This window comes from Choloepus didactylus, chromosome 19 (genome assembly GCF_015220235.1).
Source record: "Choloepus didactylus isolate mChoDid1 chromosome 19, mChoDid1.pri, whole genome shotgun sequence".
NCBI classification, from domain to species: Eukaryota; Metazoa; Chordata; class Mammalia; order Pilosa; family Megalonychidae; genus Choloepus; species Choloepus didactylus.
In genome coordinates, this window is record NC_051325.1 from 30,053,308 (window position 1) to 30,072,565 (window position 19,258).

Here is a 19,258-nt window from a genome sequence, read left to right on the forward strand (position 1 = left end):
TGACTCATTATCTTTAAATGTGGCAGCAGCTTCCATTGGTTATACATGGCCTGACTGAAATCATCACAGACTCTTCCTTTCCTGTGGCTAAGCAGTCACCTGGTTCCCCAATGATCCCATCTCCTAAGTATCTCTGGAATCCATCCCCTCCTTTCTCTTTTCTCAGTCACTACCAGAGCCTCTCTCTTACTAGCCTTATCACAAACAAAGACCCAACTTTACCCTTTGTGTCAGCCACACAGAACTAGTTACAGTTCCCAGAAGGTATCTCACTTTCTCCTGGCCTTTTTACATACTCTCTCTTCTCTCTGGAAAGACTTTTCCACCTTTTCTGCATAACCAATTCCTACTTATCTATTAAGAATCACCACACTTCTACATCATCAGAAATCTCTTCTCTGATCCCCACCTCCGCAGCTATTTCCTTCCTGAAATTAGGTTTTCTTTCTCTGCATCACTCTAGGCACACTTCTCTTCTAATAGCTATCACTCAGTGCAGACTAGTCTTTCTCCCTTCAGACTTTAAGCTGAATCAGTGGTAATTATGGAAAACAACTTATAATTTCTAGCATACATCTATTGATTTCTAATCTTTGCAGAATTTTTACTTAGAACAGGAAAGTATTTAAACTTACTGAAAAAATGCTGGGAGTGTGGTAACAAAGAAGCGGCCACTCAAACCTACAACAAACATAAATGAGAAAAAATTAAACTCCAAAAAAACCAAGAACCTAATTTAAGTTCCAAGAAGTAGTCTAGAGCTTCCTTTATAATCATTATTATTAAAATCATTATAATCATTGAATCACAATTACTATTTTTCTGACTTAAAAAAATTCAATTTCTACACATTCATATTTTCCTAACACTTTCCAGTCACTGAGATGCAAGTTGCTTATCTTCAATGTGTTATCCTGGTGTTTTCTGGCTCACACATCATTTGAAACTGTACGGTAGCTGAGAGGACGGGTTCCTGGGAATACATTCTGGGTTAAATACTAACTTTTCTGTTTACTAGTTTCAAAACTTCAGGTAAATTATTTAACTCCTCTTAACTTTAGTTACCTCATTTGTAAAATGGGAATATTAAAGCCTAGTCTTAAGACTGTTCTGAGGTTAGATTAGATCAAACATGTAAAGTGTTTACCAGTGCCTGGCACATAGTAAAGAAACTACAAGTACTATTACATCAGTTGCATATTTAAAAGAACAAAGAGCATAAAATATTTAATGAGATCATGTATAATCTTTGCAGATCTATAAATGTGGCAAATAATGTAAAGGGAATATATGGAAATTAACACATTTACTTTGATTTGTCTTAGCAACTCTTTCTAAATACTAGCCACATGTCAAGTGCTATGCTGGGTACACATGAAGACAAAGGTAAATAAAACTCTTAGTCACTCAGAATTGAGGATTGAATCACGTCTGCCACAAAAAGTTTTGTTCAGATCCCAACCTCTGGTCCTGTGGGTATGAACCCAATTGTAAATAGGACCTTAGAGGATGTTATTAAAGTGTGTCCAAACTGAATAAGGTTTAACAGAAGCCAGAAGTTAACAGAACCAAGAAGAGAAAGGAAAGGACATCGCCGCATAACAGAAAAGCCAAGGAATTCCAAGGATTGCCGCAGTCAGCCTCAGAGTGCCACAGTCTTTGCGGAAAAAGCATCATCTGGTTGATGCTCAATTTTGGACTTCTAACCTCAAAACCATTAGCCAATAAATTCCTGTTATTAAAGCAGACCCATTGCATAGTATTTGTTTTAGCAGACAAGAAACTAAATCACTCAGCAAATTATTTACTAAGTAACTTCTTTGCCCCAGGGCCTCTAGTAACTGCTCAAGACACAAAGATGAGGAAAAAAACATCTCCAGTCCTTCCACACAGAGCTTATAGTCTAATGATAGAGAGAAATAAATTAAATAATCATGACCATTACTATAACTGAGATAGATGACCTGAAGAAAAGGGACATGAAACAAAATATGGATAAGACTAGAAGTAAAGAATAGATCCTTCCTCTTCAGATGTTTACAAATAAACAATATGAGGGCACCAAGAAATAACAAAGAGTGATATCATCAACATGGCAATGTAAGACATCCCCTGGAAAATCTCCCCTCAGAATCAACTAATAAAAGGACAAATCTCACTTGCATGGAACTCTGGAGCAGAGACTTTTTTGTGGAGACTAGAGAAGGGCTCCACAAATGTTGAATCAAAGAAAAGAAAAACAAACACCAAAATCAGGTAGGAGATTTCTGTCTCAGACTCGCAAGTTCAGACCTTTCCCCTCACTCAGTCCCACACAGCTTGGAAGCTGCAGAGAGGCAGCATAGCCCAGGTTTTCCTGCCATGGATATACAGCACAGAATCACTCAGAGCAATGAGTTAGAATCCCACATATATCCAGGCACAGAGACCCAAGTCCGCAGAGACCCAGAGTGGATCACAGCAGCTGAGGAGTGCCACACACACAAGTGCCCTCAGTGAAAAAAGAGACCTCAGCAGAACTGTCGGCAAGAGGAACACACACTTTACTCAGTCTCTGTTTTGTTGGACCCCTAAACGCAAAATGGACCTTTCTGGATTGACCCCACCTGGATCCTCAGGGCAGGATACTCTGATGGGGAAGAAACTGGCAGCAGAAAAGCCTTATAGAAAAAAGAAAAGGGAACTGAACTGCTGTAAAACAGGACAGGTCTCAGAACTGAAAAGTGTAATGAAAAGGGGACACTGATTGAGGGAGAGAATTAAACAAATCAAAGGAGCTGCACAAAAACAAGCAGAGCAGATCAAGATCCCCAGAGAAGGAACAGAGGAAAGAAAGTGTTCTCCTGAAAGTGAAATGACTGCACACAAAAACTACAATCTTAAAAATTATATTGTATATCCAGGGCAAGAATCACATGCAGAAGAGCTGAGAAAATCTAAACAGTTAAACACAGGCTACTCTAAAGGTCCAGAATAAGCTGGACAAAGTGTCAAAGAAGAGCCTTAACACAACGTTGATCAAAAATGAAACCCTAAGAAAGAGGGAGAAATTGACCTTCAGAGTTGGGCATATACATATCTAAGAAGTACAACGTACTCCAAACAGAAAAAACCTTAATAAATCTACTCTGAGACACATACTTATCAGAATATTAAACATCAAAGATAAAGAGAGAATTCTGAAAGCAGCAAGAGAGAAGCGATTGACTAAGTGCCAATTTTTCATCAGAAATCATAGAGGCAAGAAGGAAGTGGCATGATATATTTAAGGTACTGAAAGAGAAGAACTGTCAGCCCCAAGTTCTTAATCTAGCAAAACTGTCCTTCAAAAATGAGGGAGAGTTTAAAATATTCACAGATAAACAGAAACTGAGAGAGTTTGCCAACAAAATGAATTACTAAAGGGAGTGCTTCAGGTTGAAAGGAAAACACAGAAATGGAGGGATATGGGCTCAGAGAACGTGTATGCTATTAAAGATAAGTTGGCATCTTTATAAATTAATATGTTACAGATGTTAAGTTGTGTAAAACAAACCCCAGGGTAACCAGAAAGAAACTATTAATAAAATATACAGGAACAGAAATTAGAAAGGAATCAGATACATCACAAAAGATTTACTATACAGAAAACAAGAGACAAAAAAGCTATGACATATAAACACCAAAGGACAAAATGGCTGAAGTAAGTACTGCCTTTACAGTAATAATACAGAATGTTAATGGATTAAATTCCCCAATCAAAAGAAACAGATGGGCACAATGGATAAAAAAGCAGAATCCAACTATTTGTTGTTACAAAAGACTCACCTTAGATTCAAAGACACAAATGGGTTGAAAGTGAAAGCATGGAAAAAGATATTCCATGCAAACAGTCACCAAAAAAGAGCTAGGGTAACTATATCACTGTTCTAGTTTGCTAATGCTGCTGGAATGCAAAACACCAGAGATGGATTGGCTTTTATAAAAGGGGGTTTATTTGGTTATACAGTTACAGTCTCAAGGCCATACAGTGTCCAAGGTAACACATCAGCAATCGAGTACCTTCACTGAGGATGGCCAATGGTGTCCGAAAAACCTCTGTTAGCTGGGAAGGCACATGGCTGGACTCTGCTCCAAAGTTCTGGTATCAAAATGGCTTTCTCCCAGGACATTCCTCTCTAGGCTTCAGTTCCTCAAAAATGTCATTCATAGTTGCACTTGGGGTATTTGTGCTCTCTTAGCTTCTCCAGAGCAAAAGTCTGCTTTCAACAGCCGTCTTCAACTGTCTCTCATCTGCAGCTTCTGTGCTTTCTTCAGAGTGTCCCTCTTGGCTGTAGCTCTTCTTCAAAGCATCACTCATAGCTGCACTGAGTTCCTTCTGTTATGTCAGCTCATTTATATGGCTCCACTGATCAACTTAAACACACCCTGAATGGGTGGAGCAACACCTCTATGGAAATTATCCAATCAGAGTCATCACCCACAGCTGGGTGGGGCACATTCCAAAGAAACACTCAAAGAATTACAATCTAATCAACCCTGATAATGTCTGCCCATACAAGATTACATCAAAGATAATGGCGTTTGGGGGACATAATACATTTAAACTGGCACATTCACTATTGGACAAAATAGACTTTAAGTCAAAAGCTGTTATAACAGACAAAGAAGGACACTGTATATTGAAAAAAGAGTCAATCCACCCAGAAGAAAAAATGATCATAAATATTTATGCACCTAACCATGGTGCCCCAAAGTATATGAGGCAAACACTGGCAAAACTGAAGAGAGAATAGACACCTCTACAATAACTGTTAGAGACTTCAATACACAGTTCTTATCAAAAGATAGAACATCTAAACAGAAGACAATAAATAATCAGAGAACTTGAATAATATGTTAAATAAACTAGACCTAAAGACATAAACAGAACATTGTACCCCCAAACAGCAGGATACACATTCATCTCAAATGCACATGGTTCATTCTCCAGGAGAGACCAAATGTCGTGTCACAAAACAAGTCTCAAAAAATTTAAGAAGATTGAAATTATACAAAGCATCCTCTCTAACCACAATGGAATGAAGCTAGAAATTGCTAACAGGCAGAGAACTGGAAAATCAACAAATAAATGGAAGTTAAATTCACACTCTTAAACAACCAATGGGTCAAAGAAGAAATTACAAGGGAGATCAGTAAATATCTTGAGACAAATTAAAATGAGAACGCAGCATATCAAAATTTATGGGATGCAGTGAAGGCAGTGTTGAGAGGGAAATTTATAGCCTTAAATGTTTACATTAAAAAAAGGAGAAAGAACTAAAATCAAAGACCTAATTGCACATCTGTAGGAACTGGAGAAAGAACAGCCAAACTAACGCCAAAAAAGCAGAAAAAGGAATAACAGAGATTAGAGTAGAAATAAATGAAATGGAGAATTAAAAAACAATAGAGAGCATTAACAAAACCAAAAGTTGTTTTTTTTGAAAAGGTCAATAACATTGACAAACTCTTACCCAGACTGACAAAGGAAAAAGAGAGAAGACACAAATACATAAAATCAGAACTGAGAGAGGGGATACTACAACTGACAGAAATAATAAGGATGATAAGGAGATACTATTAACAACTATATGCTAACAAATTAGACAATGTAAATGAAATTGACAAATTCCTAGAAACACATGAACAACCTACACTGACTCTAGAAGAAATAAAACAGCTCAACAGACAAATTACAAGAAAAGAGACAATCAATCATCAAAAACCTCCCAGCAAAGAAAAGCCCAGGACCAGATGGCTTCACAGGTGAATTCTACCAGACATTTCAAGAATACCAATCCTGCTCAAACTGTTCCAAAAATATTGAACAGGAGGGAACACTACCTAACTCATTCTATGAGGCCAACATCACCCTAATGCCAAAGCCAGAAAAAGATACTACCAGAAAAGAAAATTAAAGACCAATTTCTTTTATGAATATAGATGAAAAAATCCTCAACAAAATACTAGGAAATTAAATCCAACAGCACATTAAAAGAATTATACAGCATGATCAAATGGGAATTATCCCAGGTATGCAAGCGTGGTTCAACATACAAAAATTAATTAATGTAACACACCACATTAACAAAGCAAAGGGAAAAGCCACATGATCATCTCAATTGAGGCAGAAAAGGCATCTGAAAAAATCCAGCATCCTTTCTTGATAAAAACACTTAGAAAAATAGAAATAGAAGGAAACTTCCTCAACATGATAAAGGGCATATATGAACTCACAGCTAACATCATAGATCTGGAACAAGACAAGGATGCCCACTGACACCACTGTTACTCAACATTGTACAGGGAGCAATTAGGCAAGAAAAAGAAAAAGGCATCCATATTGGAAAGGAAGACGTAAAACTTTCCCTAATTGTAGAGACATGATCTCCTATAGAGGAAATACTGAAAACTCCACAATGAAACTACTACAGCTAATAAAAGAATTCATCAAAGTCGTGGGGTACAAAATCAATAGCTAAAAATTAGCAATGTTTCTATACACTAGTAATGAACAATCTGAAGAGGAAATCAAGAAAAAAATTTCACCTATAATAGCAACTAAAAGAATCAACTGTCTAGGAATAAACCTAATCAAAGATGTTTATGACTTATACAAAGAAAACTAGACAACACTGCTACAAGAAATAAAAAACAAAGACCTAAATAAATGGAAGAACATTCTGTATTACGGATTAGAAGACTTAATATTTTTAAGATGTCAATTCTACCCAAAGCAATTTACAGATTTGATGAAATCCAAATCAAAATTCCAACCGCCTTCTTTGCAGAAATGGAAAAGCCAATCATCAGATTTCTTTGGATAGGTAAAGGGCCTTGAATAGTCAAAAACATCTTGAAAAAAGAAGAATGAAATTGGAGACTCACACTTCCTGGTTCTACAACTTATTACGAAGCTATTAGCAAAACAGCATGGCACTGGCACAGAGAGACACAAAAATCAATGGAATTGAATTGAGAGTTCAGAAATAAAGCTGCACATCTACAGCCAATTTATTTTTGACAAGGGGGCCAAGTCCACTCCATTGGTAAAGAATGGTCTTTTCAATAAATGGTTCTGGGAAAACTGGATATCACTATGCAAAAAATGAAGGCGGACCCGTAACTCAAAATGGATCAGAAACCTAAATATAACAACCAATACTATCAAAATTCCTAGATAAAAATAAGGAGCAGCTTCAGGATCTTGTGTTAGGCAATGGTTTCTTAGACTTCACACCAAAAGCATGAGCAACGATAACAACAAAAAAACACAGAGAAATGGACTTCATCAAAATTAAAAACTTTTGTGCATCAAAGGACGACAACCTACAGAATAGGAGAAAGTATTTAGAAGTCACTTAAGGTTTTAATACCCAGAATATATAAAGAAATCCTACAATCCAACCACAAAAAGACAAACAGCCCTATTTTTAAAATAGGCCAAAGTCTTGGATAGATATTTCTCCAAAGAAAATATCAAATAGCCAATAGCACATGAAAAGATGTTCAGTATCATTAGCCATTAGGGAACTGTAAACCAAAATTACAATGAGATACCATTCCACACCCATTACAATGGCTACTGTTCAAAAAACAGAAAATAGCAAGTTTTGGAGAGGATATGGAGAAAGAGGATCACTCAATCACTGTAGGTGGGAATGTAAAATGGTGCAGTCACTGTGGAAAACAGTTTGGTGATTGCTCAGAAAGTTAAGTATAAAATTATCAAATGACCCAGCAATCCCACTTTTAGGCATATACCCAAAAAATACTGAAAACAGAGACTCAAACAGGTATTTGCACATTGATGTTCATAGTGCCATTATTCACAATAGTCAAAACGTAGAAGGGACCTATGTGTCCCTCATTAAATTAATGGATAAACAAAATTTAGTATATACATACAATGGACTATTATTCAGCCATAACAAGAAATGACGTTCTGATAAATGCAACAACATAAATGAACCTTGAAGACAGGTTGTGTCAAACAAGCCAGACACAAAAGGACAAATATTCTATGATCTCGCTGATAGGAAATGACTAGAAAAAGCAAATTCATATAGTCTGGAACTAGAATACAGGTTTCCAGGGGCTGGGGTAGGCACAGGGAATGAGGAGTTACTGTTTAACTGGTATAGAGTTTCTTTTTGGACTGATGGAACAGTTTTGGTAATAGATGGGTGGTAATGGTAGCACAACAATATGAATGTAATTAGCACCACTAAATTATATATTTGAATGTGGTTAAAGGGGGAAATTTTACATCGTACGTTTGTTTCTAGAATAGAAATTTTAAAAAACAAATGTGGGACTGTACAACATAAGCAGTGAGCCCTAATTTAAACAATTGTACTATATTTAACAGTATAATTATAATAATATTGTTTTATAAATTGCAACAAAGGTTCCACACTAATGCAAAGAATTAATAATAGTGAGAACTGTGTGTGGGGGGGTATATGGGAACTCGGTATTTTCTGCACGAAACTTCTGTAAACATATAACTTCTCTAACAAAAAAAAAAGTTTAAATAAATCATACCAGGAAAAAAAAAAGGCTGGAGAAAGAAGAGAGATTATGACTGAGAATTATATTTGAGATATGCAAAAAATATAACAGAAATTATTGAAGCTCAATATCAACAAACTAGCGATATCTAATAGCTTTTATTTTACTATTTAGTAACTGTGTTACCTTGGGGATGTCAACCTCTCTGAAACTCAGTTTTCTGAGTAACAAGGAAATAAACAGTCTGTTCTTCATATTGTTTTTATAAAGGTAAAATTCATGGAAGTGCTCTACATGACAGATGCCCACTAACTGTTAGTTACTATCCCCTAAAGAGAGTGGATAAAATGCAATAAAAAAGTAGAAATGACTCTAATTTAAGGACTGCCAATATAATACAAAAAGACTAGTCTATAGTTTATTCAATTATCTAACTTTAGCGTAGAAAACTAAATTCCCTTTCTCAATAATAGAGGGTTTTAAAAACCAGGCTTATTCTTGGTCTGGTAGGGGTCTGGTTTATCACTAATCTGTTGAAATAGACATCACCCATGTGCTCTGTGAGCAGCTGGTGTTTTCCTGTCACAACAACTAAGCTCATCTGCATGGAATAGAAGGTTTAAGTACATACTCATTAAATTTAACATTCCAAATTCAACTCAACTGAAACATCATGGTCTATGCAGTAGTATACAGGCAAAGTAATGCAACCTATCTACAGGCCTGTCCTTTCCTTAACTTATACTCTTCAACTATAAAATGCAATGTGTTTATAATCCCTTTTTATAATTTTGAAATCTTATTTTCCATTTAAAATACCTAAAAATTTCCTCTGTAAAATACCTAAAACTACCTTATTAGATGTACTGATGGAAGAGTTATGGGCATAAATAAAGACTATGCATGAATACTTCAAAAATTCTTGTATTTTTAAATTTGAGTTGTAGGGAAAAGAAATGAAATTATATATTACTACTACTCCTTTGGCAAGGCAGCATGATGAAAGAATGGAGGTTTGAAACCAAGTAGAAATTTATATTCAGAAGTATCCAATAACATGCTCAAATGTGGGGAAAAATAGTGAACATCATTTCAGTGGTGTTCACTGCTTATTCAGGATCTTAGATTTAGTTAAAACGAAGTAAACACTTAAACTGCTTTCAAGCGTAGGGACAAGCTGCCATGGAGGTTTGCCAATGAGTTAGTGCAACATAAGGCACTCTTCTCTTCACTTGGCTTCCAGTACCTTCCTATTTCTCCATCTCCTTCCTTTCTCACTAGTTGCTCCTCCTCTGCTGGACCTTCTTCCCCTTTTCTTCTTCTAAATGCTAGAGCATTTCATAGAGCTTGGCTTCAAATATCATCTACACCGATGGTCCTCAAATTTATATCTCTAACACATCTCTATGTGGATGCCTATTAAACCTCCCAGACTTAACCCCTGCCTCAGTCTTCTCCATCACCTCTCTTTCCAACATCCTACAACCAATCCATCAGGAAATCCTTTTATATATTCCAGCCAAATTTAGTGTCTCACAACCAACCACTTACCACTGCTGCTACTGCTAGCTCCCTAGTCCAAGCTACCATCTTCTGACACCCCCTCTCCCCAACAACCAGTTTTCACATTGAAGCCAAAGGAATTCATTTAAAACCTAGATCAGATCATGTCATTCCTCCGTTCAAATCTTCCAATAACTTTCTTCCTATTCTACTTCAAAAAAAGTCTCAACTCCCTGCCATGGTCAAAAGGACCTTACATGATCTGGTTGCTAACTACTACTCCAGCCCCATTTATATCCAGTTCCACATTAGGCATTATATGTTCTCAGATAAACCAAGTACACTCCTACCTGTACACGCTGTTGACTCTGCCTAGAATGTTCCTCTCTCAATACTTGTAGTTGACTTCCTCAATTTATCAAGAACCCTAGTCAAACAGACCTTCCTTGGTTACCCTATTTTAAATAGTTGTCCCATCATTTTCTATATTTTTAACCTGCTTTATTTTTCTTCATAGCTTTTAACACCATTGTGCCAGTTTGAATGTATTGTGTCCCCCAAATGCCATTATCTTTGATGTAATCTCGTGTGGGCAGACGTTATCAGTTTTGATTAGATTTCTTTGAGTATTTCTTTGGAGATGCGCCCCACCCAACTGTAGGTGATAACTCTGACGAGATAATTTCCATGGAGGTGTGGCCCCACCCATTTAGGGTGGGCCTTGATCAGTGGAACCATATAAATGAGCTGATGGGCAGAGGCAACTCAGTGCAGCTGTGAGTAACATTTTGAAGAGGAGCTACAGCCAAGAGGGACACTTTGAAGAATGCACAAGAACTGAGAGAGGAGCTGTAGATGATGAGACAGTTTGAAGACAGCCATTGAAAGCAGACTTTTGCTCCAGAGAAGCTGTGAGAGGAAAAACGCCCCAAGAGCAACTAAGAGTGACATTTTTGAGGAACTGCAGCCTAGAGAGGAACATCCTGGGAGAGAGCCATTTTGAAACAAGAACATTGGAGCAGACACCAGCCACGTGCCTTCCCAGCTAACAGGGGTTTTCCGGATGCCATTGGCCATCCTCAGTGAAGGTACCGATTACTGATGTGTTACCTTGGACACTTTATGGCCTTAAGACTGTAACTGTGTAACCAAATAAACCCCCTTTTATAAAAGCCAATTCATTTCTGGTGTTGTGCATTCTGGTAGCATTAGCAAACTAGAACAACCATCTAACATTGTTGTATTTTATTTTTATTACTATTTATTTCCTTCACTAGAATGTAAGCTCAAAAAGGAGCCAGAACACTGTCTTCCTTATTCACCTGTATCATCTAGAACAGGGCACAGGGTAGGAATTCAAATATTTGTTGAATAAGCACATTATTTCTAAACTCTATTAAGAAATTAATTGAAATAATTTGGGTTGCAATTCAAAGTAAAATTATAAACATAAAAGAGTACAATCTGAAGGCAAAAAAATATTCTCCAAGACACTCAAACAATCATATAATTGTAGAATTTTGTCTCCTAATTTTTATTTATGATTGTGGTTTTTTAGGTGTTATCATTTGAAAGAATTCTAGAGCCTCTGTTTTTAAAAGCTTTTTTTTTTTGATCTTCATTTTATTGAGATATATTCACATACCACGCAGTCATACAAAACAAATCGTACATTCGATTGTTCACAGTACCATTACATAGTTGTACCTTCATCACCTAAATCAATCTCTGACACCTTCATTAGCACACACACAAAAACAACAAGAATAATAATTAAAATGAAAAAGAACAATTAAAGTAAAAAAGAACACTGGGTACCTTTGTCTGTTCGTTTGTTTCCTTCCCCTATTTTTCTACTCATCCATCCATAAACTAGACAAAGTGGAGTGTGGTCCTTATGGCTTTCCCAATCCCATTGTCACCCCTCATAAGCTACATTTTTATACAACTGTCTTCGAGATTCATGGGTTCTGGGTTGCAGTTTGATAGTTTCAGGTATCCACCACCAGCTACCCCAATTCTTTAGAACCTAAAAAGGGTTGTCTAAATTGTGCATAAGAGTGCCCACCAGAGTGATCTCTCGGTTCCTTTTGGAATCTCTCTGCCACTGAAGCTTATTTCATTTCCTTTCACATCCCCATTCTGGTCAAGAAGATGTTCTCCGTCCCACGATGCCAGATCTACATTCCTACCCGGGAGTCATATTCCATGTTGCCAGGGAGATTCACTCCCCTGGGTGTCTGATCCCACGTAGGGGGGAGGGCAGTGATTTCACCTTTCAAGTTGGCTTAGCCAGAGAGAGAGGGCCACATCTGAGCAACAAAGAGGCATTCGGGAGGAGGCTCTTAGGCACAACCATAGGGAGGCCTAGCCTCTCCTTTGCAGCAACCGTCTTCCCAAGGGTAAAACCTGTGGTAGAGGGCTCAACCCATCAAACCACCAGTCCCCTATGTCTGTGGTCATGTTAGCAACCATCGAGGTGGGGTAGGCGAATACCCCTGCATTCTCCACAGGCTCCTCAAGGGGGCACTACATCTTTTTTTCCTTGTTTTTCTTTTTTTTTTTTTAACTTTCCCTTCTTTTTAAAATCAACTGTATGAAAAAAAACGTTAAAAAGAAAACAAACATACAATAAAAGAACATTTCAAAGAGACCATAACAAGGGAGTAAGAAAAAGACAACTAACCTAAGATAACTGCTTAACTTCCAACATGTTCCTACTTTACCCCAAGAAAGTTACATAATATAGCAACATTTCTGTGAACTTGTTCCTACTATATCCATCAGAAATTAACAGATCATAGTCATTCCTGGGCATCCCCAGAACGTTAAATAGCTTATCTGTTCTTCTTGGATTATTGTTCCCCCTTCCTTAATTGCTCTCTATTCCTAGTTCCCCTACATTCTACATTATAAACCATTTGTTTTACATTTTTGAAAGTTCACATTAGTGGTAGCATATAATATTTCTCTTTTTGTGCCTGGCTTATTTCGCTCAGCATTATGTCTTCAAGGTTCATCCATGTTGTCATATGTTTCACCAGATCGTTCCTTCTTACTGCCGCGTAGTATTCCATCGTGTGTATATACCACATTTTATTTATCCACTCATCTGTTGAAGGACCTTTGGGTTGTTTCCATCTCTTGGCAATTGTGAATAATGCTGCTATGAACATTGGCGTGCAGATATCTGTTCGTGTCACTGCTTTCCGATCTTCCGGGTATATACCGAGAAGTGCAATCGCTGGATCGAATGGTAACTCTATATCTAGTTTTCTAAGGAACTGCCAGACTGACTTCCAGAGTGGCTGAACCATTATACAGTCCCACCAACAGTGAATAAGAGTTCCAATTTCTCCACATCCCCTCCAGCATTTGTAGTTTCCTGTTTGTTTAATGGCAGCCATTCTAATCGGTGTTAGATGGTATCTCATTGTGGTCTTAATTTGCATCTCTCTAATAGCTAGTGAAGCTGAACATTTTTTCATGTGTTTCTTGGCCATTTGTATTTCCTCTTCAGAGAACTGTCTTTTCATATCTTTTGCCCATTTTATAATTGGGCTGTCTGTACTATTGTCATTGAGTTGTAGGATTTCTTTATACATGCAAGATATCAGTCTTTTGTCAGATACATGGTTTCCAAAAATTTTTTCCCATTGAGTTGGCTGCCTCTTTACCTTTTTGAGAAATTCCTTTGAGGTGCAGAAACTTCTAAGCTTGAGGAGTTCCCATTTATCTATTTTTTCTTTTGTTGCTTGTGCTTTGGGTGTAAAGTCTAGGAAGTAGCCGCCTAATACAAGGTCTTGAAGATGTTTTCCTACATTATCTTCTAGGAGTTTTATGGTACTTTCTTTTATATTGAGATCTTTCATCCATTTTGAGTTAATTTTTGTGTAGGGGGTGAGGTAGGGGTCCTCTTTCATTCTTTTGGATATGGATATCCAACTCTCCCAGCCCCATTTGTTGAAAAGACCATTATGACTCAGTTCAGTGACTCTGGGGGCCTTATCAAAGATCAGTCGGCCATAGATCTGAGGGTCTATCTCCGAATTCTCAATTCGATTCCATTGATCTATATGTCTATCTTTGTGCCAGTACCATGATGTTTTGGCAACTGTGGCTTTATAATAAGCTTCAAAGTCAGGGAGTGTAAGTCCTCCCACTTTGTTTTTCTTTTTTAGAGTGTCTTTAGCAATTTGAGGCATCTTCCCTTTCCAAATAAATTTGATAACTAGCTTTTCCAAGTCTGCAAAGTAGGTTGTTGGAATTTTGATTGGGATTGCATTGAATCTGTAGATGAGTTTGGGTAGAATTGACATCTTAATGTCATTTAGTCTTCCTATCCATAAACATGGAATATTTTTCCATCTTTTAAGGTCCCCTTCTATTTCTTTTAGTAGAGTTATGTAGTTTTCTTTGTATAGCTCTTTTACATCTTTGGTTAAGTTTATTCCTAGGTACTTGATTTTTTTAGTTGCTATTGAAAATGCTATCTTTTTCTTGAGTGTCTCTTCAGTTTGTTCATTTCTAGCATATAGAAACATTACTGACTTATGTGCATTAATCTTGTATCCCACTACTTTGCTAAATTTGTTTATTAGCTCTAGTAGCTGTATCGTCGATTTCTCAGGGTTTTCTAGATATAAGATCATATCATCTGCAAACAATGACAGTTTTACTTCTTCTTTTCCAACTTGGATGCCTTTTATTTCTTTGTCTTGCCGGATTGCCCTGGCTAGCACTTCCAGCACAATGTTGAATAACAGTGGTGACAGCGGGCATCCTTGTCTTGTTCCTGATCTTAGAGGGAAAGCTTTCAGTCTCTCACCATTGAGTACTATGCTGGCTGTGGGTTTTTCATATATGCTCTTTATCATGTTGAGGAAGTTTCCTTCAATTCCTACCTTTTGAAGTGTTTTTATCAAAAAGGGATGTCGGATTTTGTCAAATGCTTTTTCAGCATCTATTGAGATGATCAATTGATTTTTCCCTTTTGACTTGTTAATGTGTTGTAATACATTGATTGATTTTCTTATGTTGAACCATCCTTGCATGCCTGGAATAAACCCCAGTTGGTCATGGTGTATGATTTTTTTAATGTGTCTTTGGATTCGATTTGCAAGTATTTTGTTGAGGATTTTTGCATCTATATTCATTAGGGAGATTGGCCGGTAGTTTTCCTTTTTTGTAGCATCTTTGCCTGGTTTTGGTATTAGATTGATGTTAGCTTCATAAAATGAGTTAGGTAGTGTTCCGTTTTCTTCAATGTTTTGAAAGAGTTTGAGTAAGACTGGTGTCAGTTCTTTCTGGAAAGTTTGGTAGAATTCCCCTGTGAAGCCATCTGGCCCTGGGCATTTATTTGTGGGAAGATTTTTGATGACTGATTGGATCTCTTTGCTTGTGATGGGTTGGTTGAGGTCTTCTATTTCTTCTCTGGTCAGTCTAGGTTGTTCATATGTTTCCAGGAAATTGTCCATTTCCTCTACATTATCCAGTTTGTTGCCATACAGTTGTTCATAGTATCCTCTTATAATTTTTTAATTTCTTCAGGATCTGCAGTTATGTCACCTTTTTCATTCATTATTTTGTTTATATGGGTCTTCTCTCTTTTTGATTTTGTCAGTCTAGCTAGGGGCTTGTCAATCTTGTTGATCTTCTCAAAGAACCAACTTTTGGTGATATTTATCCTCTCTATTGTTTTTTTTGTTCTCTATGTCATTTATTTCTGCTTTAATCCTTGTTATTTCTTTTCTTCTACTTGGTTTAGGATTGGTTTGCTGTTCATTTTCTAGCTTCTTCAGTTGATCCATTAGTTCTTTGATTTTGGCTCTTTCTTCCTTTTTAATATATGCGCTTAGTGCTGTAAATTTTCCCCTTAGCACAGCTTTTGCTGCATCCCATAGGTTTTGGTATGTTGTGTTCTCATTTTCATTCGTCTCTATATATTTAGCAATTCCTCTTGCTATTTCTTCGTTAACCCACTGATTGTTTAGGAGTCTGTTGTTTAACCTCCAGGTATTTGTGAATTTTCTAAGTCTCTGATGGTTATTGACTTCTAATTGTATTCCATTGTGGTCAGAGAATGTGCTTTGAATAATTTCAATCTTTTTAAATTTGTTGAGGCTTGTTTTATGTCCCAGCATATGATCTATTCTGGAGAAAGTTCCATGAGCACTAGAAAAGTATGTGTATCCTGGTGATTTGGGATGTAATGTCCTGTATATGTCTGTTAAATCTAATTAATTTATCAGATTGTTTAGGTTTTCAATTTCCTTATTGGTCTTCTGCCTGGTTGATCTATCTATAGGAGAGAGTGATGTGTTGAAGTCTCCCACAATTATTGTGGAAACATCAATTGCTTCCTTTAGTTTTGCCAGTGTTTCTCTCATGTATTTTGTGGCAACTTGATTGGGTGCATAGACATTTTTTTTTTTTTTTTTTTTTAATCTTCTAATGCCTTCTTTTTTTTTTTTTTATTAAATTCAGTTTTATTGAAATACATTCACACACCATACAGTCATCCATGATATACAATCCACTGTCCACAGTATGATAACATAGTTATGCGTTCATCACCACAATCTGCCTCTGAACATTTTCCTTACATCAGAAAGAACCAGAACAAGAATAAAAAATAAAAGTGAAAAAAAACACCCAAATCATCCCCCCCATCCCACCCCATTTGTCCTTTAGTTTTTTTTTTTTTTTTAATCATCATTTTATTGAGATATATTCACATACCACGCAGTCATACAAAACAAATTGTACTTTCGATTGTTTACAGTACCATTACATAGTTGTACATTCATCACCTAAATCAATCCCTGACACCTTCATTAGCACACACACAAAAATAACAAGAATAATAATTAGAGTGAAAAAGAGCAATTGAAGTAAAAAAGAACACTAGGTACCTTTGTCTGTTTGTTTGCTTCCCCTACTTTTCTACACATCCATCCATAAACTAGACAAAGTGGAGTTTGGTCCTTATGGCATTCCCAATCCCACTGTCACCCCTCATAAGCTACATTTTTATACAACTGTCTTCGAGATTCATGGGTTCTGGGTTGTAGTTTAATAGTTTCAGGTATCCACCACCAGCTACCCCAATTCTTTAGAACCTAAAAAAGGTTGTCTAAAGTGTGCGTAAGAGTGCCCACCAGAGTGATCTCTCGGCTCGTTTTGGAATCTCTCTGCCACTGAAGCTTATTTCATTTCCTTTCACATCCCCCTTTTGGTCAAGAAGATGCTCTCCATCCCACGATGCCGGGTCTACATTCCTCCCCGGGAGTCATATTCCACGTTGCCAGGGAGATTCACTTCCCTGGGTGTCTGATCCCACGTAGGGGGGAGGGCAGTGATTTCACCTTTCAAGTTGGCTTAGCCAGAGAGAGAGGGCCACATCTGAGCAACAAAGAGGCATTCAGAAGGAGACTCTTAGGCACAAATACAGGGAGGCCTAGCCTCTCCTTTGCAGCAACCGTCTTCCCAAGGGTAAAACTTATGGTAGAGGGCTCAACCCATCAAACCACCAGTCCCCTATGTCTGTGGTCATGTTAGCAACCATGGAGGTGGGGTAGGCGAATACCCCTGCATTCTCCACAGGCTCCTCAAGGGGGCACTACATCTTTTTTTTTTTTTTTTCCTTGTTTGTCTTTTTTCTTTCTTTTTTTTTTTTTTTTTAACTTTCCCTTCTTTTTTCAAATCAACTGTATGAAAAAAAAAGTTAAAAAGAAAACAAACATACAATAAAAGAACATTTCAAAGAGACCATAGCAAGGGAGTAAGAAAAAGACAACTAACCTAAGATAACTGCTTAACTTCCAACATGTTCCTACTTTACCCCAAGAAAGTTACATAATATAGCAACATTTCAGTGAACTTGTTCCTACTACATCCATCAGAAATTAACAGACCATAGTCATTTCTGGGCATCCCCAGAACGTTAAATAGCTTATCTGTTCTTCTTGGATTATTGTTCCCCCTTCCTTAATTGCTCTCTACTGCTAGTTCCCCTACATTCTACATTATAAACCATTTGTTTTACATTTTTCAAAGTTCACATTAGTGGTAGCATATAATATTTCTCTTTTTGTGCCTGGCTTATTTCGCTCAGCATTATGTCTTCAAGGTTCATCCATGTTGTCATATGTTTCACCAGATCGTTCCTTCTTACTGCCGCGTAGTATTCCATCGTGTGTATATACCACATTTTATTTATCCACTCATCTGTTGAAGGACATTTGGGTTGTTTCCATCTCTTGGCAATTGTGAATAATGCTGCTATGAACATTGGCGTGCAGATATCTGTTCGTGTCACTGCTTTCCGATCTTCCGGGTATATACCGAGAAGTGCAATCGCTGGATCGAATGGTAGCTCTATATGTAGTTTTCTAAGGAACTGCCAGACTGACTTCCAGAGTGGCTGAACCATTATACAGTCCCACCAACAATGAATAAGAGTTCCAATTTCTCCACATCCCCTCCAGCATTTGTAGTTTCCTGTTTGTTTAATGGCAGCCATTCTAACCGGTGTTAGATGGTATCTCATTGTGGTCTTAATTTGCATCTCTCTAATAGCTAGTGAAGCTGAACATTTTTTCATGTGTTTCTTGGCCATTTGTATTTCCTCTTCAGAGAACTGTCTTTTCATATCTTTTGCCCATTTTATAATTGGGCCGACTGTACTATTGTCATTGAGTTGCAGGATTTCTTTGTATATGCAAGATATCAGTATTTTGTCAGATACATGGTTTCCAAAAATTTTTTCCCATTGAGTTGGCTGCCTCTTTACCTTTTTGAGAAATTCCTTTGAGGTGCAGAAACTTCTAAGCTTGAGGAGTTCCCATTTATCTATTTTCTCTTTTGTTGCTTGTGCTTTGGGTGTAAAGTCTAGGAAGTGGCCTCCTAATACAAGGTCTTGAAGATGTTTTCCTACATTATCTTCTAGGAGTTTTATGGTACTTTCTTTTATATTGAGATCTTTGGTCCATTTTGAGTTAATTTTTGTGTAGGGGGTGAGGTAGGGGTCCTCTTTCATTCTTTTGGATATGGATATCCAACTCTCCCAGCCCCATTTGTTGAAAAGACCATTATGGCTCAGTTCGGTGACTTTGGGGGCCTTATCAAAGATCAGTCGGCCATAGATCTGAGGGTCTATCTCTGAATTCTCAATTCGATTCCATTGATCTATATGTCTATCTTTGTGCCAGTACCATGC

The 19,258-nt window shown here is 37.2% G+C and overlaps 1 protein-coding gene across 2 annotated transcripts in view; it reads right to left on the reverse strand.

Annotated features, from left to right (window-relative positions):
- The window catches only part of LOC119515651 (thioredoxin-related transmembrane protein 4-like), a 70,939-nt gene that overhangs the window by 30,062 nt on the left and 21,619 nt on the right, over positions 1 to 19,258 (reverse strand). For both annotated transcript variants that reach the window (XM_037811749.1, XM_037811748.1), the window contains exon 3: positions 636 to 681. In XM_037811749.1, coding sequence (XP_037667677.1) covers positions 636 to 681 — 46 coding nt within the window. The remainder of the gene's footprint in view (positions 1 to 635; positions 682 to 19,258) is intronic.